We start from the raw sequence: 24633 nt of genomic DNA, 5'->3' as shown, positions 1-24633 counted from the left end.
GCCAGGCTGGTCTCTAACTCCTGGCCTCAAGTGATCCACCTACCTCGGCCTCCCAAAGTGCTGGGATTACAGGCGTGAGGCACCACACCTAGCCCAAATCAGTGAATAATTTCTGAGAATAGACTCCTAGATTGGGATTACTGGGTCTAGAGACAAAAAGTTTTCATGAACTCATGAGCCTTTAAATGTCAACAAGTTGCTCCAGAAAGCAGTATATAAGCAATCATTTCAGCATATCCATCCCAATATTGGTGTTTAAGGTTTTCAGAAATCTTTGCTTCTTTAGTAGTGGCAAAATAGCATCTTCTTGTTTGAACTCGCATTTCTTGAATTACTGGAGAAGCATAATAGTTTTTACCATGTATGAAGTGAGACTGTTTTAAAACAAAAGTAAAAGAATCTTCAACCAGCATAAGCTTCCATTTGGGTACACAGAAGGCTGGTCAGAGAGAGAAATGAGAACAGCCTCTCTTGAGCTGTGTGTAGTGAACATAGAGTCACTGGCCAGGCTGACACCTGACCTGCAGATGAAGGAACAGATGCAGGCTGGATTAGCTTGACTGCTGAACACTGACATGACTTAATACAGCCACAACCCAAGTCAGCCTGACAGCAATCTTTTGGGAAGGCAACACCATGAGAGTGGTTAAACCAGCTGTCCTGATGTAAACCACTTCCAAGTGATAAAAATAAGCATTCAGGGAATCCATTAGGCTTTCATGGGAATCAGTAATACTTTTAAGGAAAGTTTCGGGATTCAAGAGCATTACTGGTTGTTCTTTAAGGTCAGTAAAGTGCCACTTAATAATTAAACACAACTTAAGCATCCATGTTGCCATCTGCACAGTCTAAATTCATCCAGAGATAATGCAGACCAACTTGGAGAACTTGGCCTAATTGTGTGTGGATGGTATATTGGCCTAATTGTATACTGGACTCCACACTAATAAAATTCATCAAATGACAAAACACCAATTGATTTGCTTTGTTTTTTAAAATTGCTCCCTGAAACGAAGCAAACCTAACCCAGACTCTTGCAGTAATTTAAGTAATTCCCACTGTTTACATAAAAGAAATAAACTGCCATTAACATTCTACTCTTACTTCCTGACCTTATTTTAACTCAGTAAAAATGTATTGGCATTCATTTATTTATGTCACCGTTGCTTAACTCATTTTGATTTTGCAACTGTCATAATTTTAACTAATGGGCTCTGATAGTTCAGATTCAAATGCTAGCTCATGGGTGAACTGTTACTTTGTTTATAAATTACATACAGGACAATATGGTGGAATGGCAATCCCAAAAAACCTCCTGCTACAAAATACCCACTAACTTATTTTTGAAAGTTTCTAGGTGATTACAAATGTACAACCAAGTTTGAGAACTGACGACCTAAAGGGAAAAAAAGCAGCTACTGGATAGAAACTTAAACATAAAACCAGGTGAAATTGGGGGCGGGGGGGGGGAATATATATATATATATATATATACATATATGGGGAGTGGGGAGGAGGGTGAGAAAGAGGATTTTCAGATGTGAATAAATAAGAAATAAGGCCATGGAAACAAGGCCCACATTCTGTGTGTAACTTGCACAGCCAGTCTCATTATTTTGCAACCTGTTTGGTTGTGATTATATCTCTCAAAATTGAAATAAGTAATATTTTCATTACCTACCTATTTCTAGGCCTCCTCTTCCATTACTGTTGATTATCAGAAGTACAGTGTTAAAAGAAAATATCCTTAAAATGGGAATTGTGGGGGCTGGGAGGACTGGTGAGATGTTAGTCAAAGGACACAAAATTTCAGTTTGATATAAACAAATTCAAGAGATCTAACATACATCACGGTGATTACAGTGAATAACCATATATTGGGCCAGGCACAGTGGCTCATGCCTGTAATCCCAGCACTTTAGGAGGCAAAGGTGGGAGGATTGCTTAAGCTCGGGAATTTGAGACCAGCCTGGGAAACACAGCAAGACCCCATCTCTACAAAAAAATATTTAAAAATTAGTCTGGCATGGTGCACACCTGTAGTTCCAGCAACTTTAGAGGTTAAGGCAGGAGGATGGCTTGAACCCAGGAGGTCAAGGCTGCAGTGAGCCATGGTAGTGGCACTGTACTCCAGCCTGGGTGATAGAGAGAAGCCCTATCTCAAAACAAAAACAAAAACAAAAATAAAATTTAAAAAAACCCAAAATACTGTATACTTGAAAAATGCTGAGATTAGATTTTAAGTGTTCTTACCACAAAACAAAGATAAGTAATTGAGGTAATGCATATGTTAAACAGCTTGATTTAGCCATTTCACTATGTGTATCTATCTATATATCTCTCAAAACATCATGTTGCATGCCCTAAATATGTACAATTTTGACTTGTCAATTAAAAAATGAATTTAAAAAAAGGGACTTGTGATGAGTGATTACATTAGTGTAACAATGGCACTCTGCCTCACACTGTCTCTGGAAAGTGTGTAAAATTCAGATGCTGAAGGGGCCAGATGGCTAGGGCAAATGAGTGACACAGGCGGTGGGTTTGTACATTTGTTTGCATGTCAAACCCCAGCAGCAATATTCATGCCCTCCCCCATTTCTGTTAAACACATGATCCTCTCAAGCTATCTTTCATTTTCCTTCTTTTGGTAAGGAGTGTCGATATAGAGAAATATTTCTCTAAGAAACACAACAGCACACGCACAACAACAGATACCTTCACTGGGCCTTGGGAGCCAGTAAGGGCGCAAAGGACAGTGGGTGCTGTGGTCTGAATGTTTATGTCCCCTCAAAACTCCTTTGTTGATATCCTTACCCCCAAGGTGGTGAGATTAGGAGGTGGGGCCTTTGGAGGTGATTAGGTCATGAGCGTAGAACCCTCTCGAATGGGATTAGTTCTCATAAAAGGTACCCCAGAAAGCTCATTTGCCATGTGAGGTTAGAGTGAGAAGACCATAATCTATGAGGCAGTGGACCCTCACCACACCCCAAATCTGCCAGGGCCTTGATCTTGGACTTCCCAGCCTCCAGAACTGTAAGAAATAAATTTCTGTTGTTTATAAGCCACCCAATCTATGCTATTTTGTGACAGCAGCCTGAATGGACCAAGACAGTGGGAAACAGGGAAGGCAGGTCTCTTCTAAGGGTCAGCCTCTTTTCTGCCGAGACGGCTACCACACAGAACTTGGTATGATGAGTACCAAAGAACATCCACATGTTTCAAGAGAAGCTGGAAGTCTGGACCAATAGGTGAAGTTTCCAGATTTTAAAGGTATAAATCATTCATGAGACAAACATGTGACCACTGGCCTACAGAGTGAGGCAAAATGTGAGACTAAACAACAAAATGCAAACAAAATCATTTCCAAAGAAATTATTTTCTCTATTCATCCAAGTAATACTTACTGACCATCTATTTTGAATAAGACATTGCATTTGGCAGTAAGAAAAGACACAAAACTAAATATGACAGGACCTCTACCTTCAAAGAGAGCTTTCATACTAGATTAAAATACCAAACTACGTCATACGGGTTGAAAATCCCTGCAGGGCTGTGGCCAGAAGGGAATTATTGAGTAATTCAATAATGGAGATATGAATGCTCTTGTCTACTTTGATCAGCACTCGGGGAAAGACAGGAGATTGTGGAACTGGAATTACTGATGGCCCGAACTCCTGTTTTTAACACTGGACTCACATGAAAGCCAAAAGGTCACAGTAAATGAAAGACACACCAAGCAAAATCCTGGTTGTTTGAAAACATTAACAAGATAGCTTCCAAACTGGCCTTACAGGAATATAAAACAGGGATATCATGTATTTTTAAAAATATTCTAAAAATCAAAATAATTAATTAAATGAAAACTAGATCAACAGTTCTCAAAGTGTGATCTCAGGACCCCTGGGGAGCCCCAAGATCTTCTTAGGAGGAGCCCACAAGGTCAAAACTATTTTAATACTAAGGTATCATTTGCCTTTTTAATTCTATTATTTCTCTGAGTGTAGAGTGGAGTTTTCCAGAGGTTACGTGATATATAATGATGTCATATTGGAATAGGTGCTTGTGTATTCTCCTGTTTTAAACATTTCTCAAAAATACATTATCAGTTTCAATTTCTAATATTGTAAATATCAATAGGTATAACCCATGGAAACAAGTTCTTTGGGGTCCTCAATAATTTTTAAGAGTATGAGGGGCCCAGGAGTTTAAATTGGATTATAAAATCTGTAAGGGTAGAGACTTGTTTAGTGTTATATGCATAGCTCTTAGCACACTGCCTTGCAAATGGTACACACTCAGTAAATATTTGTCAAATAAAAGAATGACTGCCAAAGCATGTACCTAAAGGTGCTTTTAGATATAGAAAGCAAACACCTAAAGTGGTCTTTATTTTCCCTCGGTTGTTTTTTCCAGTCACCAGCTTGGATTAAAAATGGTCCCTTCCTTAGTGTATAGTGTATAGATAGTGCATATCTTGATGATATGGCCAGGAATGTCTAGTCACTTGGCCAACATCCTATGTTTTCATTAATGAGCTTATAATTCCACCTCCTGATTCTTCCTGGGAAACAAGCAAATGTCTGGCAGAACAGATGGCCCCTCTGCTGTAGCCTGACAGAATGAAATCTTGGATTTATTTAACAATAAAGCAAAGTAGTTTCCACAGGCAGGAACCTTCCCCTCCTCACCAAATAATATTTCCTTTAATGTAAACTTGCAGATTAATAGTAATTATTAGTAGTAATATCCTCAGTTAGAATTACCATCTTAAGGAATGAAGACATGGTCTAAAATAATCACTATACAAATATAAACAACTATTTAAAAAATGCATATTCCCAAAATTGCAGACTACGATCCCACAGCAACCTGCCTCCAGTAGTGGATTTTATGGTAAGCACTTTAACCTGAGTTCTGTTCCTAATGAGTCTGATTCAGCAAGTCTGGGATGGGGTCTGGTATTTTCTAAATCTTTGTAAGTGATTTAGAAGCATCTCCCAGAGTCTAGGGGCTACGCTGACAACTGTTAGCCTACTATATTGTCTTAATCATTAATAAGGAATGCACTTATAGGCAACATGATTTAGTAAGGCACTGAAAGGAACTTAATATGATTTTGATATCACAAGATCCTGTTTCTAAAAGCCAGGAAAGAATTTGGATAATTTTGCTTAGGAGTTAGAGAATCTTGCAAGGAAATTAATAACACTGCCTCTGTTTACAGTGCTATAGTTTCTTCCTGTGCTGAGCCAATCACATTGCTCCGTTATAAACTTGGAAAAGAGAAACTAGGAGATGAAGCACGTCTATGAGAGGTCAGCAGCTGGAAAGTCACACTGAGGCGGGGCTGAGCAAGCCCGGATGAGTACAGAGCCAGGCTGAGTAAACAGAGGAAGCCTGTTGGTGGAGAAAGCAGAGGAAAAAGTGGGAGGCAGAGTGTGCCTGGTTCCTGCTGACTTTCCACTTTTGATTGTCCTCTCAGGAGGCCTTACTGTGCCATGGTTCTTGCCCTTTGATTTCTATGAGCTTCCCCTTCCAGATTTACAAAAAGAAAAAAGAATCCTATCTTGCCTGAGCTAGTCTGAGTAGGCCTCAACTCCTTAAGAAAGCCAAGAAGCGGGATACATTGTGGTCTGTAAGGACAATGTGGCATGAGAGGTGAGGGATGGCCATAGAATTGATTGTCCAAAGCAGAAATCTTTTGGAGGAAAGGGGGTGTTAGTGATTACACCAGTACAACAGGTACACAGAAACCATGTAGGACTATTCCAGGCAAATGGGATGTATGGTCATCCTTGAGATGGGAAAAGTAGGTTCAGGATCAGGAGGCCAGCTGGCACGCTCTCTCCCTCCCTCTCCATTTGACTTTAGATAAGTCACTTCTATTCCAAGAGCCTCAATTTCCTTGACTGTAAGATAACAGATTTAAGATATCTTTACTGGTTTTTTCTGATCAAGAAAAATCTCAGACTAAGATAAGTCTTCTTTGAATAGAGGCAACCCAGGAGATGAGGTAGATATGCAAGAAGGAGCCTTTTAAAATTATATATAGCTGAATGCCTTTGCATACACATCAATAAAGATGTTTTGCTGATTTGACTTTAAAAAACAAGATCCCATATAGTCACCAATCAAAGCAATCTGGTTATCAGTGATTACATTTTACTTTTTTTTTTTTTTTTTGAGACAGAGTCTTGCTCTGTCACCCAGGCTGGAGTTCAATGGAGCCATCTTGGCTCACTGCAACCTCCACCTCCCGGGTTCAAGTGATTCTCCTGCCTCAGCCTCCTGAGTAGCTGGGACTACAGGCACCTGCCACCACTCCTAGCTAATTTCTGTATTTTTAGTAGAGACAAGGTTTCACCATATTGGCCAGGCTGGTCTCGAACTCCCAACCTTGTGATCCACCTGACTCAGCCTCCCAAAGTGTTAGGATTACAGGCGTGAGCCACCACGCCTGGCCTATATTTTACTTCTTGAGGCATCAGTAGAACAGCTCCAGAGTTTCTATGGCTCCCAAAAGAAACCAGATGGTACTGACTTGCCCAGAGCCTCAGGTCCAGATGAAGGGGAAGTGTATTTGTCCTGTTCATTGCATTTCTGAGACCTAATGCTACAGTCCTGCCTTGACCTGTGAAGAGGAAGTCAAAGGTGTAAACAGTCTCCCACTGGTTCCCTTGCCAGCCCATCTCTTGTTGGCCAGCCCTGACTGTGGCCAGTTCTGCATCCCTATTACTGGGAGACAGTCAAACTGCCAGCACGTCTGCAGAGATTAGGAGTGCAAACTTAATATTCTGAACTGCACAGCTGCTCTTAAAGGTCATGGGATCTCAGAAGTTTGGAGCTAAGAGGAACCATAGCTTGTATAATAAGTTTCAATTCACAGATGACAAATATAGCTAAAGACATAACAAATGTTAACGTTCAGGCATTGGGCAAAACATTGTGCTGGGTGCTTTACAGAAATCATATTATTTCATTCTTGTGACAATTCTATGAGTTAAGTATTCTTATCCTTATTATTCCTATTTCCAAAATGAGGATCCTTAGGTTTTGAGGAATTAAATAACTTGACACTCTGCTTGTTCAGCTTAGTCCAAGAAATCCTTAGGGATAGAAAAAAATGTTTGACTCAGTTCTGCTGATTCTCAGGACACTCTTCTTTGTATTAAAACGATCACAGGCGAGTCAAGAGGCATTTAATATGTATCTCAGGCACTGTGCTAGGTGTCAAGGCAGTTCACTGGGATACTAGATGAAATGTAACATAAACTCCTGCCTTTCCAGGCCTAAGGGAGGAAAAGGAACTGCTGGGTCTCTGCAAAGCTCTCTCTTCATGAAGGCCCAAACGCTTGTAAGGAAATGCCTTATTAATGCTCATAATATCCCCTAGGAAGAGGGTGTGGGAAAAAGAGAAGAGAAGTACTATTATGCCTCTCTTGCAAATGAGAAAATTGAAGCAGAAACAATTACACACCTTGCCCAATACGAGGCAGTCACCACTGAGGCCAAAAATGAAACAAAATTGTCTTGGTTCCTTCTGCTATATTCACTGGCCAAAATTAAAAGTCTCTCTTCAGTTACCTCTGGTCACTGCAGGGTTCAAGGACAATTATCATTTGAGACAACTTTTTGGATAGGAATTATCTTACTAAGCTTCCCACACCTACTCATTTGAATTTCATACCTTTTCCCTCTCCCCTTTTTGATGTAGACAAGTCAGGGCATAGACAATCTTCAAATGAAAAAACAAAGAACTGGAAATATCAGAGTAGATTATATTATAACTACATTACAATCAAGTTATGAATGAATTCTCCCATAGTAATACTAGTGGCAATAAACATGACTGCCATATATTGATTACCTATTCTGTGCCTGATACTATGCTAAGTGCTTTATACTTGGTGCTACAATGATACACATGCAGAGACAAATCCAGGTTTTGTGGGTCCTGAAGCTTATACAATTTGAAGGGTCCTTCTTAAGAAAAAAGAAAATTTGGGATACAGAATGAGGTACAGGGCTTTGCAACGGCCTGTGCAAGTGAGGGACCCAAAGCTTAACTTTGCAAGTTTCATGTTAAATGCATCACTGTGCCCAAGTTAGCTAACAGCTCATATCCCCAGTTTTACAAGCAATGAAATTGAGGACCAGGTAAGTTAAGTAACTTGACGTAAGTCATAAAGCTTATACTGGAAAGGATAGGATTTGAACATATGGCATCTGACTCCAAATCTCATGTATTTTCTTTGTGTGGCTTCTAATAAAAATACAGTTGCTATCACTTATTAAGCACTAACTATATCCCAGACAGATGACACCTTAAGGTTGTAAGAATTATTTGACAAAGCAGATGTGATTGTTAGTCCTTATTATCCCTATTTACACACGGGGAAAACATGAATCAAGTAAGATTAAACAGCCCATGGTCACCCGGCTGGGACACGGTGGAAGCTAGGTTTCATGTCCAGGAGTGTAAGATCCTCACTCTTTCCCACTGTCCCATGCTACCTACCACCCTACAGGTAATCCAGGAAAAAGCAAAATAGCATGTGTGACTTACCTCTAATGACAACGGTATTTCCACATCTGCCCACTGAAACTAGCCCTGTCCTTTAGTTTCATACAATACACCATGCAGTCCTCCTTAGCTGGGATTGAGCAGCTCTGAAAGTCCACTTCCCTGTACTATTACCTATCAGAACAGAGTCCATTCCTCATGGAGAAAACCACTTGGAAATACCAACACAAACGCAGGCCCCAGCCAAGTTGCCCTACAGCCACCTCCTCACCCACAGAAATGGAGACACACAGAGAATCTAAGGGCTGGCTATATGGGAACCACCGGGAAGATCACTCATCCTATAGGGCTCCTTGAAACAGCCTTTCAAAGCCATATAAGAAAACTCACATATTGACTATAATTGGATTGCTTTACTCTAGTCACGCAAAGAGAGAGTTTACGTCCTCAAACGCAACTCACCATGGATTTGGACATGGACAGCAGTGGAGAAAGGATTCAGTTTCTTTTTTCCTTGAACATGATTGCTCAGAGGAAACTGACCCTCGAGACGCTCAGACAGTGGGCCTTGTCTTCCCTTGGCAATGTGAACTTTAAAAATTACATTATGCTTTGCCATGGTGCTTTTTGAAAAACTGCCTTTAACTGCCAGATTTCAGGTACTCACTTAATTACTTTTGGAAACTCAGTTAAAGGAATATATCCATTGCCACCTGGAATAAAACAGCTTTACTAACTGGAGAGTGCAGTGATTCAAAGTAGACTAGGCCTGGGCTTTTTTATCTGGCCACAGCAAGTGCAGACCAGTGGGAGAAATGAAGCGTGCAGTTATGGATGCTAAAAAGAAAGGCTGCTGCTCCAGTGATTTTTTTCTTTTTTAAGGAAAAAATGATCCCAGTAACTCTCTCTTGTTCCTCTTTTGACACAGCTTGGTGGATGTGGGGGAAAGGGCAGATGAAATGACCAGTGAAATCAAAAGATGAAGTCTTCTTAAAGGACTGGCTCTCCAGCCCAATCATCTAGATGAAGAGACAAGTTCAGATTCTTGTAGGGAATCTAAATGCATCTGTGCCTGAAAATTATGGCCGTTTGAGAAAAACAAGAATTCATGGTGAGACAAAGCAACACAGACTGTTGGTACAAGATACAAAGCCACTAAGTCAGCGTTCAGCAAAGACTGATGGATGAAATGTCACCCAGCCTAAGGACTGGCCCAGCTACCAAATGCCCCTGTCCAGCCCAAGAGGGCAAGAACACAATAGACCGCACACCCGCGTCTCATCCCCGGGCGCACACCACTTCAAAGGCCACAGCAAGCAGACAACATAACCTGCCTCTTCTGCGGTGTCTTTCATTCAGTTCTGTTTCTTCATGAAGTGGGAGGGAGACAAGTTTGGGCCCACCTGAGATTGGGGTGTAGACGGAAGGAGTGGGGAGAGATGCAAACGATAGAACACAACCGAAGGCCTTTTTAAAAGTCAGGATCCATAGCCTTACTTATTACTGTAAAGGGAATACAGTCGGCTCCATCCTTCCCCATCCTTCTTTAACCCTCGCCTACCAAGCCCTGGAAGACAGGGACGCAAGAAGAGCTCTAGTGCAGAGGGTCTGCCCGAGTGCAGGTGTTCCCCATACAAGATGCAGCAGCAGGGATGCGAGGGTGGGCTGGAAGACTCCACAACACACACACAGCCCGCCCCGCCTCACCTTCTCGATACTCTGGTCTACAGCCTTCTGGAAGACCCGGGCCACCAGCAGCGTGACGCTGGTCACCAGTAGGAGCAGGGACAACGTCCCCGCCGTGTAGAAGCAGCATCGGCCCATTCTGTGCGCCGCTCACGGGCCGGGCCGGGCCACACCCGCCCGGGATCCAACTGCAAGGAGGGAGGAGCCGCCGCAGAGGCGTCGGAAGACCCGGGACCCTTCGGCGCCGCGCCCTCCCGGCGCCCGGTTCGTGCGCGCAGCTCTGGGCTCCGCGGCCTGGCGAGCGCGGCCCCGGGTGCACTGGGCGGATGGGGCCGCGGAGGGACGGGCCCGGCCTCGGTTTCGATTTCCTTCGCCGGGCAGCCACGGCGCCCGCCTAGCGCAGCTCGGGAGAGTGCAGGAGCGCGCAGGGACGTGACGTTCGCGGGCCGGGCTCGCCGCAACCCCGGGAGGCGACCGCCGGCGACTGCGCGGGGAGGCGGGAGGCGGGCGGGGGCGGAGGCCGCAGTCATGTGCCCTGCGGCGGCGGCAGTGATTCGGCCCGCGCCCTCCCCCGCCGGTCCCCTGTGGCCCTGAGTAGCTGCGGCGCCTGAGCCAGGCCCGGCCTGGCCGCTCCCAGCGCCCTGCACCGCAGGCCCAGCGCTCACCCCACCGAAATCGCCGAACCTGGTTCACACACTCATTTACTCATTCCGCAGATAGGTCTGAGGGCCTTCCATGGGCCACGCGCGGGGGATTCAAGGTGGCTGGGACATTCCCTTGCTCTAGAGGCGCTCGCAAGTTAGCGGGGACACTGTTACCGCAATTATAACACAATGTAACAAGTGCTTCTACCAGGTGCCTGCTGAGATCATGCCAGCAAGCATGTTCTGCCTGGATGACCTAGGGCCCCACATTGAACTGGGGCCTGGGGGATGCATAAGTTTGTCACGTAAGGGGCATGTGCAAGAAAGGAAGATGTGCAAAAACGGGAGGAGGAGGCATTTCACGGAGAAGGAAACGGTGAGCAAAGGCATTGGGGGTGAAAGAGCAAACATGTAGGAAGCAAGAAGGAAGTTCCTTCTGACTGTAGGCTCAGGTGTTCAGGGGGTGGAGTCGGAGGTGTTGAGGCCCCAAGGGGGTCAGACTTTGAAGGGCTGTTGGTATCCTGTTAAAGATGTGGAAGTTGGGAAGGAGCTTAAAGCAGGCATCGCTGGTGTTCTTGCCTGCTTTGCTCACTGTGGTGTCCCAGACACGCAGGACCAAGACCTGCACACAGCCAGGACTCAAGAAGTGTTCGTTAAATGAGTGTTTCTTCTATGCCAGCCCTTTACTAGGTTCTTTGCACAGTTCTACTCATTTAATACCCTTGGCAGTCCTATGAGTAGGAGGTTGTGTTTGTCCCAGTCCTCCGGAAACAGTCCCAGATGGGGGTACTATGCAAGAGAGTTTCGAGGGAAAACAGGGAGCTGAACCTGGGATGCAGGTGTGATCCTTGTGAAGGAAAGAGGCAAGCAAGGAAGGAAGGTTGGGTGAAGGAAGCATTTGATACTATATACAGTTCATGTATAAAAAGTTCAGCAAGGCCATTGGGGTGGGGAATCCTTTAGCCAAATGGGCTTGTCCCAGAAGTCTGGCATCTCCCAGAAAGAGGCCTGCCTTAGTATCCCTGCTGTGCTCAGTCATGAGCTGGGAGCAGCCTTCGGAAGCTGGTCTTTGCAGCAACCTACGGATAAATATCAGGGGATGGATTTCAGCAGAGCTCAGCAGTTGAGGCGGAGCCATTGGTCAGTTATACTGTCTACACTCCAAGATCCAAGAAGTACATTTTCTTGGCAACTGTAGTGTATTATCCTCATTTTACACTCAAGAACACTGGAGCTCTGAGTTAAGTAACCTAACAAGCTCAACCGGTTGCTGAGTGGTGGATCCTGCCTGAACCAGGATGTAGGGCTGGCTGTTGGCCTCCAAAACCCTCAGTTTTTCTACTCTGTGCATTGCTGCGTCCCAATCTGTCACTAATGAGAATCTGAGGACAGCAAATCAGTTAGGAGGCTTTGTTGAGGACTTGGTGAGATAGCATGATGGTTTAAAAATGGTGGCAAATTATTTGTTACTCCTTTTGTTGAGAGGTAGGGTCTACACTTTCTCGCTTTGAATTTGGGCAGGTTTTAGCAATTTGTTAAACCAATAGAATACAGTGGAAATGACCATATCCTGGAATTTCTGAAGCTAGATCATAAAGGCCTTGCAACTTCTGCCGGGGCCTCTGGAAATTCTTGCTCTTGGAGCCTCAAGTCACCCCTAAGTTCAGCTACCCGGAGACTGCTGCAGAGAACATGGGAAAGACTGTGGGGAGAAGCCCTGAGTCTGTGGGAAGAGAAATGTCCCACCAGTCCCTAGCTGTCCCTAGCCTTTTGGGTCACAGGCCCTACACATTATAGAGCAGAGGTGAGTGGTCCCTGCTGAGCCCTGCTCAAAATGCAAAAGAAAGGATTATTGTTTAAGCCACTGAGTGTTGGTGTGGTAGGTTACTCAGTAGATAACTGGAGCAGATGGTGAGGGCAGGACTGAGGCTGGGACATTTTGTAGCTACCAAAGCTCTTCAAGCAGCAGCCCCAGAGGACCAGTCCTGTGTTCAAATAGAACCTGGTGGGGTCCTGAATGATTCAGCTGTCCCCAGTCTGATGGGTGGGTGGTCTCCAGTCCTCAGGTGTCCACAATCGGCAGCCTTTCTCTTCCCCAATCCTGCCTCTTCTCTGCTGTTAAGTTCCAGTTAGCTACATTAACTCTGCTCTGTTCCCCAGTTTGCTTAAGGAGCAATGCTAGCCCACTAACCCTCAAGTGTCCCCTACCTAGGCATTGGTTGAAGTCCTCCTGTCATCTATATGTCCTCTCCTTCCCTAACTAGGAAAAAATATTTGGTAACTTGCCTGCCTAGGTACTTTAGCACTCAGAAGTTCATGCTCACATTGAACTTCCACCCCCTACTCTCTGACTGCTACAATCAGATTTTCTGTTTGCGGGCTCCATTCTGGAGGGCAAACTCCATAGGTACCCACCCCTCCCACCCCTGGACCACTAATCCCAGGGTACTCTTCCTTTTCATTGTTCATTGAGGTCCCTTCTTGTCTCTTGTCTGGGCCACCAGGACAGTAACAGACTGTGGGGATGGAGAGATGGAGACAAATTTGATAAACGTCTCTCAGTGTGGGAGAGTTTCTAAACAAGGGTTTTCAGCTCAAGTTGTCCTCAGTTTACCTTCTCTCTGAGGATCTCACTCTGTTTCCACTATGTCAGGCGGTTAGTAAGCCACTTCCCCTTTAAAACTCTGGACAAGCCGAATGAAAACCTCTTTCTCGGTTCTTCTTAACACAGCTGACCAGACTAGCATTTTTTAAATGTGTTAACATAAGACAGAACAAAAAGGACCTAATTACAGAAAATATAAACAGCTTTGAAGAAAATAATGTATGTTCCCAAAATAGCAGTCTGTGATCCCACAGTCATCTCTGTCTTATCACAGAGGCTGGCACAACTTTTTAGCAGCTGGCCTGGCTGTCTTTCTGTTCAGTTCCATCTTCTCTACCCACAGCAATCTTCAGAAGCGTTTGACACAAAGCCCCAAAATCCAGATTTAAGTTTCTCAATGCCCTTTGGGACTTCCTCCTCATTTCTGATCTATAGGACATGTCTGCACCGCTAATTGGCATTGTTATTATTGCCACAGAATCATCTCACCCTATGAGAGACTTTGCCCTCTCATCCAGGGAGTAGCCCCTGCTTGCCAAGCACTAATAACCCTGAACACACTCTGGAGGGGCAGACAGCTTGGGAAGGGGTTACTGCTCCCAGAGTTTAGATGAGGAGGCTGATGCCAGGGCAGGGAGACAATCAGGAATCTTCCTGGTGACTTCTCTGCTATGGTTTGGATTTGTGTTCCCTCCAAATCTCATGTTGAAATCTGATCCCCAGTGTTGGAGGTGGGGCCTAATGGGAGGTATTTGGGTCCTGAGGAGAGATGGTTCATGAATAGATTAATGCCCTCCCTCAGGCATGAGTGAGTTGTCCGAGAGTGGGTTGTTGAAAAGAGCTGGCACCTCCTCCTTCTCTCTCTAGCTTCCTCTCTGCCTATGTGCCTCACATGTGTGCTCCCTTTCTGCCTTCCCAGGAGTGGAAGCAGCCTGAGGCCCTCACCCAATGCAGATGCCTGTGCCCTGCGTCTTGTCCAGCCTGCAGAACCATGAGCCAAATAAACCTCTTTTCACTACCCAATCTCAGGTATTTTTATAGCAACACAAACAGACGAGGTCAGAAAATGAGGAGGCTGATGCTGTGGCCAGGAGATGCGGTGACCTCTCTATACCTAAAATCAGAAGACTTTATCTGAGAAGAACAAGTACACTTAACGAATGATTGCTAGTGCCTGTTCAAATTACGCAATCATTCGGGACTTAGGAAAAGAGCTTTCTTCACAGACTCTAAGGGCTATCATGGGGAAGCAAGAGGGCTCTTTGGGCTCTACCTTAAATTTAGAATGTTGATACTATACTCTAACGAGTTTAATGATGTAGTCATTGTATACTTTTATGTTCAAAGTGTTCATGTGTTAAATACAAACATTTAAAATACACAACAGGCAGGGCAAGGTGGCTCATGCCTGTAATCCCAGCATTCTGGGAAGCCAAGGCAGGAGAATCACTTGATCCCAGGAGTTTGAGATCAGCCTGGGCAATGTAGCAAGATTTCGTCTCTACAGAAAAATTAAAAAATTAGCAGGGCATGGTTGCACCTGCTTATGGTCCCAGCTACTCGAGAAGCTGAGGTGGGATGATCACTTGAGCCCAGAAGGTCAAGGCTGCAGTGAGCAGTGAGTGTGTCACTGCACTCCAGCCTGGCCGACAGAGTGAGACCCTATCTCAATAAAATAAAACAAAAAATACACCACAATGTCTATAACCCTGTATGGTAGATAATCTCCAAATAGGACTACCAACAATTCTTCCTGTTTTTGTAGGCTCATGCTGCTCCTCACGTCAAAGGTGGAGTCTGTTTCCTCCCTTTAATCTGGGCTGGCCTTGTGACCTGCTTTGACCGGTAGAATATGACAGAACCCATATGTGCCAGTGCCAGGTTTAGATCTGGCAGCTTCTTCGTTTGCCTTCTTGGGACCTAACTGCCATGTCAGAAGCTCAGATTAGTCTACTGAATGATAAGAGACCGTGTGGGGAGGGACACTGGAGAATGAGAGGCCACATGGATGTCACAACTCCAACCAAGTTTCCAGAAGAATACAACCTCATGCTCCACAGAACAGAGATAATGAGCTGTCCCTGCTGAGTCCTGTCCAAATTGCAGAATTGTGAGCAAATGAATGGCTGTATATCAAGCTACTAAGTTTTGGGGTGGTTTATTATGCCATGATAAATAACAGAAACAGTATTTTTATCACTTATTAATCATTTTAATGTTCCAGGTGCCTAAAAATGAATGGAAATGGCCCTAGGCCTTGCCTACTTTGGGATAGGTCAGGCTCCAAGATACTTCTAAAAGTCTTGGCTTTCTTCTTATTGAAGGTGATCTATAAAATGTACCATCACACCCTAGTGATTTGACGTATGTTATTCCTAAATGTTTCTGGAGCATCCTAAATCCTGAGCAATACAGGATCCACAAGAAAAAAATTACTCTCTCCTCCCTCCTCCCCTACCCGTCATTCCACAGTTCTTACATTACGGAACTATTTTATGCAGATAGGCTTACAGATCCCAGAGGAGAGCTCATAAACCATTTATATTACATCACATGCACCTGTGCCAGGCCACAGGGAATCTCTGTGAAGTTACCCATGCCCCTGTCTGCTGCCTCCTCCGATCAAGAAGCCCTCATGGCTTCCCCATTATCATCTTTGCACCCCCAACTAGGGGAATCTTTTCCAGTTTGTTTTGTTTTGGTTTGGTTTTTATTTTGTTTTGGGTTATGGGAAAATGAGAATTTCCCTCTTCAAATTCTTATTTTCCTTTTTGTTCCCCTAAGAATGCAGACTTTTTGAAACATGGAACTAGGAGGAGATATCCTATTCGCCTTTTTCTCTTCCCTTTCCTGAAAACACAAGTGTAGTGCTGTCTCACTAATAGAATGTGTGGTTGGAGGGTGAGGAGTCAGGAGATCAAAGAGGAGAAAAATATAGTGGGCAAAAAGGGTGAATATGTCAGCAATATTATCTGCTACTTGTACATATGCCAAGCACTATGCTAGACAGTGGGCTTGCCTTACTTCATTTACTCCTCACAATGCCCTATGATGTAGACATTCTATTTTAAGGATAAGGAAACTGAGGCACACAGAGATTGACTAAGTAGTCCAATGTTACTGGCCAGTAGGAAGCAAAAGTATTACTAAATCCAAGTCAGTCAGATGCTCTAGCCAGGCTCTTAACCCCTTAGCCACTGCTTGGGACTTCTGGCCTCATGCTTATTGAGAGTAAAAGGAAAGCACTGAAAATTGCAAGAAAAAAAAAAAAGCTATGGCATTGGAATACTCATGGTGACCTGGGCATCCAGGAGGGGCAGAGGTTGGAATTAGTGTGTTTGAGAGACAATGCCTCTGCCTGAACCTGATGTTGAACTAGAATGGAGAGCCAGGAAGGAGTTGCCCGTCCGGTGGCCAAAAATATACTTTCCAATATATCCAATGTATACTCTGACATGAAATATATTCTAATCTGTTCTCAATTGAGGTACTTTGATGGTACTTTCTAGAAGCAAATGAAGCTTGGGTTGGGTTTAAACTCACTGTGACAAAGCCAGCATATTGTGAAATATCAAGGCTGTCTGATTTCCTGCACGTTGTGAAATCAGGGCTAAATAAACAACACGAGAGGTCACAGTTATTCTTTAATGATGTGTTCCATGGGGAGAAGCTGTATCAACGAGAAAGCCAGGTTTACTCAGCATCTCTTTCTGAGGGGAGAAAGGGGGGATGGAGAGTGAAGAAGGGACTGTCTGAGGGGAGAGGCAGACTTTGTCAGCCTGGAGTGGTGGGGAGAAGATATTTGGTTAGAGATAGGGGTGCAGTGGTGGAATGGGGAATGGGGGGCTTAGATATTAGACTATGGAAAGGGTAAAAATAAGCCCCGTCCCTCACCACTAACCTGGTCCCCGCATGACTCCTAACCACTGCACTCACCACATATCCTGAGACTCTGAAATGATTACCCAGAAGCCTCCTATACTCATCAAACCTCAGAGAAGATTGCTAGTCAGTTAACTTTACAATAGTTGTAAGCATTTCCAGTTCTTTCATAAATAAATACTATTTCTTATTAGTGTCAATGAAAAATGTTTCAGAATATTAATGAGTAGTGTTTGCTTCAATTGTACTGCAAGCTGTCTTAAGCAGCACTGTTTCCTCCATTTTGAATCAAACCAGAGGAGACAGATGCAAATCACAGTTCTTCAAAAAGTTAAACAGAATTATCATATGACCTAGCAACTCTCTTCCTAGGTATATAACCCCCAAAATCGAAGATAGGTACTCAAACAAATACTTGTAAACCAGTGTTCATAGAAGCATTGTTCACAATAGTCAAAAGGTGGAACCGATCCAAATGTCATCAGACAATGATACACAAAATATGTTATATACATAACATAGAAAATATTATTCAGCTATAAGAAGGAAAGAAATAGGCTGGGTGTGGTGGCTTATACCTGTAATACCAGTATTTTGGGAGATTGAGGCAGGAGGATTGCTTGGGGCCAGGAGTTCAAGACTAGCCTGGGCATCACAGCAAGACCCTATCTCTACAAAAAAATTAAAAATTAGATGGGCATGGTGGCATGCACCTATAGTCCCAGGTTATAAGGTGAGATAGGAGGATTCCTCGAGTCCAAGAGTTCAAGGCTTCAGTGAGCTATGATTGTGCCACTGTACTCCAGCCTGTGACAGAGCTAGATCCTGTCTCTTAAAGAAAGAATGAAGTCCTGATACATGCTACTACAGTGCAGGCTTCTTTTCTTTTCTTTCTCATCTGCCATTTCTGATGTGAGTAATGGTCCCTCTTATAATATGATCTTTTTAAAAATCAGTGATGGGAAAAGAATTCTAGAAAGTTCTGGCAGTTTTTTACCCAGGGAGAAATAAAAGGGATAACCAGTCATAGGTGCATTTTCTGTTACATAAGAAGAAAGATTGTACAAGAATGCCTCCAGGTGCTCACCTGGGGTCAGCTGGGACCACAGGGGCTTCTTCATTCTCTCAGCAGAGACAGTACACACACTCAGCTTCCCCTGGGGATAGCAGCTTCCTCTTGGTCCTCTTTATTTCCCCATGGGAAACTGTACAACTCACAGGCCCCAAGGTCCCTAGTTGATTCCTAATCAACTCCTGTAAAGAGTCAGCTCCCTATATCCAGACTGCCTGGCACCATGCAATCTGCATATTCCCTTATGAACAAGGCCACTTTCCCATACCTGCCCACAGGAATAAAAACCCACTGTGGCAGAGGAAGGGGTCAGACTTTCTCTTCTGGAACAGAACCATACAGCCTAGCAGCCTTCACCTGCTTCACTGATGGTAAGCTTGGGCGACCACTGCCTCACTGGTCCTGGCCTGGGGAGTTTTTCTTTTCCCCACTAAAGCCTATTCCCCATTATTCCTCTTTTTTTTTTTTTTTTTTTGGCATGGGGGAGATGAAGTTTCGCTCTTGTTGCCCAGGCTGGAGTGCAGCGGTGCAATCTCAGCTCACTGCAACCTCTGCCTCCTGGGTTCAAGTGGTTCTCCTGCCTCAGCCTCCCCAGTAGCTGGGATTACAGGCGCCTGGTACCACGTCTGGCTAATTTTTTGTATTTTTAGCAGAGATGGGGTTTCATCACATTGGCCTGGCTGGTCTTGAACTCCTGACCTCAGGTGATCCATCCGCCTCGGTTTCCTAAAGTGCTGAGATTACAGGCGTGAGCCACCACACCCGGCCTATTCCCCCTTATTCCAAGCGAACTACTGCAAGAACAGAAAACAAAATACCACGTTATCACTTATTAGCTAAAGAGCTAAACATCAAACACGCACGGACACAAAGATGGGAACAACTGACACTGGAGACTACTTGAAGGCGGATGTGGGTGAGGAGTGTGGGTTGAAAACCTACCTATTGGGAATCATGCTCACTACCTGGGTGACAGGATACTTCGTACACCAAACCTCAGCGACACGCAGTTTACCTGTGTGACAAACTTGCGCATGTACCACCTGAACCTAAAATAAAAATCAAAGGAAAAAAATGCATATTCCTTAATCTATGCCACATGATGTTGTGGAATTCATCCCAAACTCTGTAACAATAGGTGACTACCACGAAGGGATCCACCTGGTATGGAGGCTGGGCAGGCCCAATCCTTTATCGGAAGAAAAACCTCAATATTCAGCGGTACAAAGTACTACTTTTAAATTCAGTCTCCAATCCTTCCAGTGTCCAATTCATGAACATCTGGGCATCATCTTTCCTATCTTCTTTTTTTTTTTTTTTTGAGACCAAGTCTCACTCTGTTGCCCAGGCTGGAGTGCAGTGGCGTGATCTCAGCTCACTGCAACCTTCGCCTCCCGGGTTCAAGCAATCCTCGTGCCTCGGCCTCCCCAGTAGCTGGGACTATAGGCCTGAGCCACCATGCCTGGCTAATTTTTGTATTTTTTAGTAGAGACGGGGTTTCACCATGTTGGCCAGGCCGGTCTCAAACTCCTGACCTCAGGTGATTCACCCGCCTCAGCCTCCCGAAGTGCTGGGATTACAGGCGTGAGCCATCGTGCCCGGCCTTTTTCCTATCTTCTCCGTAGTCCTTTTCTCTCCGCTGCTTCCACCAGCCCTGTCCTAGAGGAGCCTCTCAAGTTCCGGGTAATCATCAGAGGAGGGTTTTTGTCCTTCACATTCTTTCAGAGTCAACAGCACAAACCCATCCTTTGCTTGTCACTGTTAAAGTTCTCTCAAACTCTATTTACTATGTCTTAGCAAAAGGGAAATATTACTTGCTATATGCCAAGCTCCGTTCTAAGGACTTCACATCTATTAATTTTTCAGAGGTCTGGGTAGGGGAAGAAGACCCTGGTCACGGATATTTCTACCATGGAGGACTAGTAAGCCCCAGCTGAGTGCCTAGTTTAAGTCTTGGTCAGGCAAGAGTTCCAAGCTGAAGCTCAGAAGAAAGGCAGGTGGGAAGAGGCCCAGGTGAACTCTCATGCGTGGGAATGGACCATGTAGGTGTTAAGAATTCTCTGGCAGGATCAGACCTTGACAGGTAAATGCATCAGACTAATGATAATTTCACACCCCTTCAAAGCCATATTTTTGTTCAATATCAAAGGTAAGGCTTTGTGGGGGCTGGTGGCAGATGTCAACCTCTTGTCAATCTAGCTCTGGGGGCATGTTTGTACACTGTTCAGTAAAACAGTCCTCCAGGTGTTAATGAAAACTACCCTCCTTGGAAGTACTTTATTTTAACCTCAGCTCATTTCTGCAAGTGGCTTAACCAAGTGTTCCCTCCAAACACATAGAGTGCTTGGCCTGTGAAAGGCTTTGGGAGACAGAATTGTCTCCTTCTTGGTAGATTTCCAGTGAGTTTTGGGTAATCTGCATCCTGGGGAATGGTACAGTAGCCCACTCCTTATTGGGTCCTACTTAGCCAGAAGTCTAACTTTGAGAATTCATCAAAATTTGGCTGGGTATTGTGAGAAGATAGCAGAATCCTGTATAATCCAGAATCAGAATCAGAATGTGATGTGCATCACAATATTATCACAGCTGTCTTTATTATCACCCCTCTCTTCCTCTAATCCCTTGCTACTCAAAGTGTGATTCCAAGACGTTGCACTGGAACCACCTAGGAGCTTGTTAGAAATAGGCTCTCAGGCCCTGGTCTGGGCTAATTGAACAAAATTTGCAGTTGAATAAGAATAACCTATGACCCATGAGTAAAGTGTGAGAAGCATAGCAGGTTAGCCCACAGTCCCTCAAGGCCCAGTCACAACCGTGCTTTTCCATAACCCTCCTTCAGGGGACCTCAAAACTGGTATTTGGACTCTCCACTCACACTCCCACCTCACTAAAAGGAGAGTGTCCCTGGCCTGTTTTCCACCCTCAGAGTCTCCCTGGACTACTGAAGATCAGTATGTCTTAGGGACATTCAGGCTTGATCTTTGGACTGCTACCCTACCCCTGAGGGATGTGTGACACAGTCATGCCCTGTCTTCCCAGGTTCTGATGATGTTGGGGGAATGTAATTAAAAATAAAACCTCCTGCCAAACCAGGAGACCTCCCCACAAACACAGAGGGGAAAGACAATTTATTATTGAATAGGTATTAAACCAGAATATGACGTGCATCACAGGCAATCTGCTAAAGAGATTGCAGATTGCAAAGTCAGAAAGAAATCTTGCCCTTTTCTATATCTAGGCAGATACAGTCCATTACATACGTGTTTTCAGGTAGAGGACTTGACAGCACCATTGTCACACATAGTTCATCCTAAATTCACTGCATAATTGGGCTGGCCGTCTGTGTTAATTGCCTTTATCCGAAGGAAAAATAAAACTTCTCATATCTTTATGACAGGAGGTAGTTTTGCAACTTAGAGCCAGGCACCTTAGAGTTAGGCTTCTGCCCTCCCACAGAAATGGAGAGAGGAGGGGCTGTCTTTCTTGATGATTACACTTCAAAGGGTTCACTCCCAAGTCCTTAAGAAAAACATTCCTGTGTTGTAAAGGTGGCAGGAGACATTTTTAAAGCTTTTAAGACGATTTACATACATCTTAAAAGGGCAGAGAAAGAATTTACAATTATAACTTAAAAAATTTTTTTTTTAATTTTATTGAGACAGGATCTCTGTCACTCAGGCAGAGTGCAGTGGCATGATCTCGGTTCACTGCAACCTCTGCCTCCCAGACTCAAGCAATTCTCCCAGGTCAGCCTTCCAAGTAATTAGGACTACAGATGCACACCACTAGGCCCAGCTAATTTTTGTTCTTTTATTTTATTTATTTATTTTTAATTTCAGTAGTTTTTGGGGAACAGGTGGTGTTCAGCTGCATGGAAAAGTTCTTTAGTGGAGATTTCTGAGATTTTGGTACACACATCACCCAAGCAGTAGACACGGTATCCAATGTGTAGTTTTTTATCCCTTACCCCCCTCCTACCCTTCCCCCCAAGTCCCCAGAGTCCATTATATCATTCTTATGCCTTTGCATCCTCATAGCTTAGCTCTTGTGAGAACATACAATGTTTGGTTTTCTATTCCTGAGTTACTTCACTTAGAATAATGGTCTCCAACTCCACCCAGGTTGCTGCAAATGCTATTATTTTGCTCCTTTTTATGGCTGAGTAGTATTCCATAGTGTGTGTGTGTGTGTGTGTGTGTGTGTATAATCTCACATTTTCTTTATCCACTCGCACTTGTTGGCATTTGAGCTGGTTCCATATTTTTTCAGTTGCGTATTGTGCTGCTATAAAGACACATGTGCAAGTGTCTTTTTCATACGATTTCTTTTCCTCTGGGTAGATACCGTCTTCAGCGTTTTCTAGGTATATGATCATATCATCAGCATACAGTGGCAGTTTGACTTCTTTACCGATTTGGATGCCTTTCCTTCCCTTGTCTGACTCCTCTGGCTGGGACTTCTAGTACAATGTTGAATAGCAGTGATGAAAGTGGGCATCCTTGTCTTGTTCCAGTTCTCAGGGAAATGCTTTCAACTTTTCCCCACTCAGTATAATGTTGGCTGTGGGTTTGTCATAGATGGCTTTTATTACCTTAAGGTATGCCCCTCTCTGCCGATTTTACCAAGGGTTTTAATCATAAAGGGATGCTGGATTTTCTCAAATGCTTTTTCTGCATCTATTGAGATGATCAAATAATTTTTGTTTTTAATTCTGTTGATGTGATGTATCACATTTATTGACTTGCATAAGTTGAACCACCCCTGTATCCCTGGTATGAAACTTACTTGATCATGGCATATTATCTTTTTGATATGCTGTTGGATTCAGTTAGCTAGTATTTTGTTGTGGATTTTTGTTTCTATGTTCATCAGGGATATTAGTCTGTAATTGTTTTTGTTGTTGTTATGTCTTTTCCGGTTTCAGTATTAGAGTGATACTGGCTTCATGGAATGATTTAGGGAGGATTTCCTCTTTCTCTGTCATTGGAATAGTTTCAGTGAAACTGGTACCAATTCATCTTTGAATGTCTGATATAATTTAGCTGTGAATCCATCTGGTCCTGGACTTCTTTTTGTTGGCAATTTTTTTTATTACTGTTTGTTGGGGTGATCAGACCCAACACCAGGTCGTGGGGGCTATGAAGTCTGGCGAAGCCAAAGGAATGAGACAAGACAAGTTAAGAGTACATAGGGTGGGCCCAGGGGGCCAATGCTAGTATGGAGGCTGCGAAGTCCCTGAGCTCTGGGAGCCCATACTATTTATTGGTAATCAAACAAAGAAGCAGGTGGTGAGGATGTGTGGACATGGGGGTAAACAGGTGAGGACATGACGACGTTGAGGATAGAAAGGTAGCGGTGCATCAAGTGTAGCTGTGATGGTTTAGCATATGCTCTGCTACTTGAGATAATGGAGAACAAGTTGTTCTAATTCAAGATACAATCAATTTATGATTTGGGGAGAGCAAGGAGCAAGAAGCCAGTGAGTCTGGACATATTCCAGAGGCTAGGAGGGGTTTTATGCCCTGACCCCTGGATTCCATCCAAGCCACAAGGGGTTTTATGCCCTGGGCTTAGATTGTAGTGCGGCGGGGCAACCTTCCACTCTTTGGCACAGAGCTTGGTGTTCCATAGGCCACCAGGGGTTTTGGACCTTGGACCCAGGACATGTTCCGAGACTCTTCTATATTATGTCAGAGAAACAAGCCCTGCCTCAGCCCTTCTACCAATATCACTGCTTGTTATTGGTCTGTTCAGTGTTTCCATTTCTTCCTGATTTAATCAGGAGGGTTGTATATTTCCAGGAATTTATTCATCTTCTCTAGATTTTCTAGTTTGTGTGAATAAAAGGTGTTCATAGTAAACTTAAATGATCTTTTGTATTTCTGTGATATTGATTGTAATAGCTCTCATTTCATTTCTAATTGAGCTTATCTGAATCTTCTCTCTTCTTTCTTGGTTAATCTCACTAATGGTCTATCAATTTTGTTTATCATTTCAAAGAACCAAGTTTTTTTTTCATTTGTCTTTCGAATTTTGTTTGTTTCAATTTCATTTAGTTCTGCCCTGATCTTTGTTATTTCTTTTCTTCTGCTGGGTTTGGGTTTGGTTTTTTCTTGTTTTTCTAGTTTCTTGAGGTGTGACCTTAGAGTGTCTATTTGTGCTCTTTCAGACTTTTTGATGTAGTCAAAAGTTTGATGAACTTTCCTCTTAGCACCAC

General features: G+C 43.9%; 1 protein-coding gene across 2 annotated transcripts in view; it reads right to left on the bottom strand.

Moving 5' to 3' along the window:
• The window catches only part of SCARB2 (scavenger receptor class B member 2), a 55554-nt gene extending 44875 nt beyond the window's left edge, over window positions 1–10679 (bottom strand). For both annotated transcript variants that reach the window (XM_032149711.2, XM_032149721.2), the window contains exon 1: window positions 10235–10679. In XM_032149711.2, the coding sequence (XP_032005602.1) occupies window positions 10235–10351 (117 nt within the window). In that variant the 5' untranslated portion in view covers window positions 10352–10679. The remainder of the gene's footprint in view (window positions 1–10234) is intronic.
• Window positions 10680–24633: the final 13954 nt, after the last annotated feature.

This window comes from Hylobates moloch, unplaced genomic scaffold, assembly GCF_009828535.3.
Source record: "Hylobates moloch isolate HMO894 unplaced genomic scaffold, HMol_V3 SCAFFOLD_2, whole genome shotgun sequence".
In the NCBI taxonomy this organism is placed as follows: domain Eukaryota; kingdom Metazoa; phylum Chordata; class Mammalia; order Primates; family Hylobatidae; genus Hylobates; species Hylobates moloch.
The sequence above is the reverse complement of the archived record's forward strand: the minus strand, read 5'-3'. Positions and strand labels throughout refer to the sequence as shown.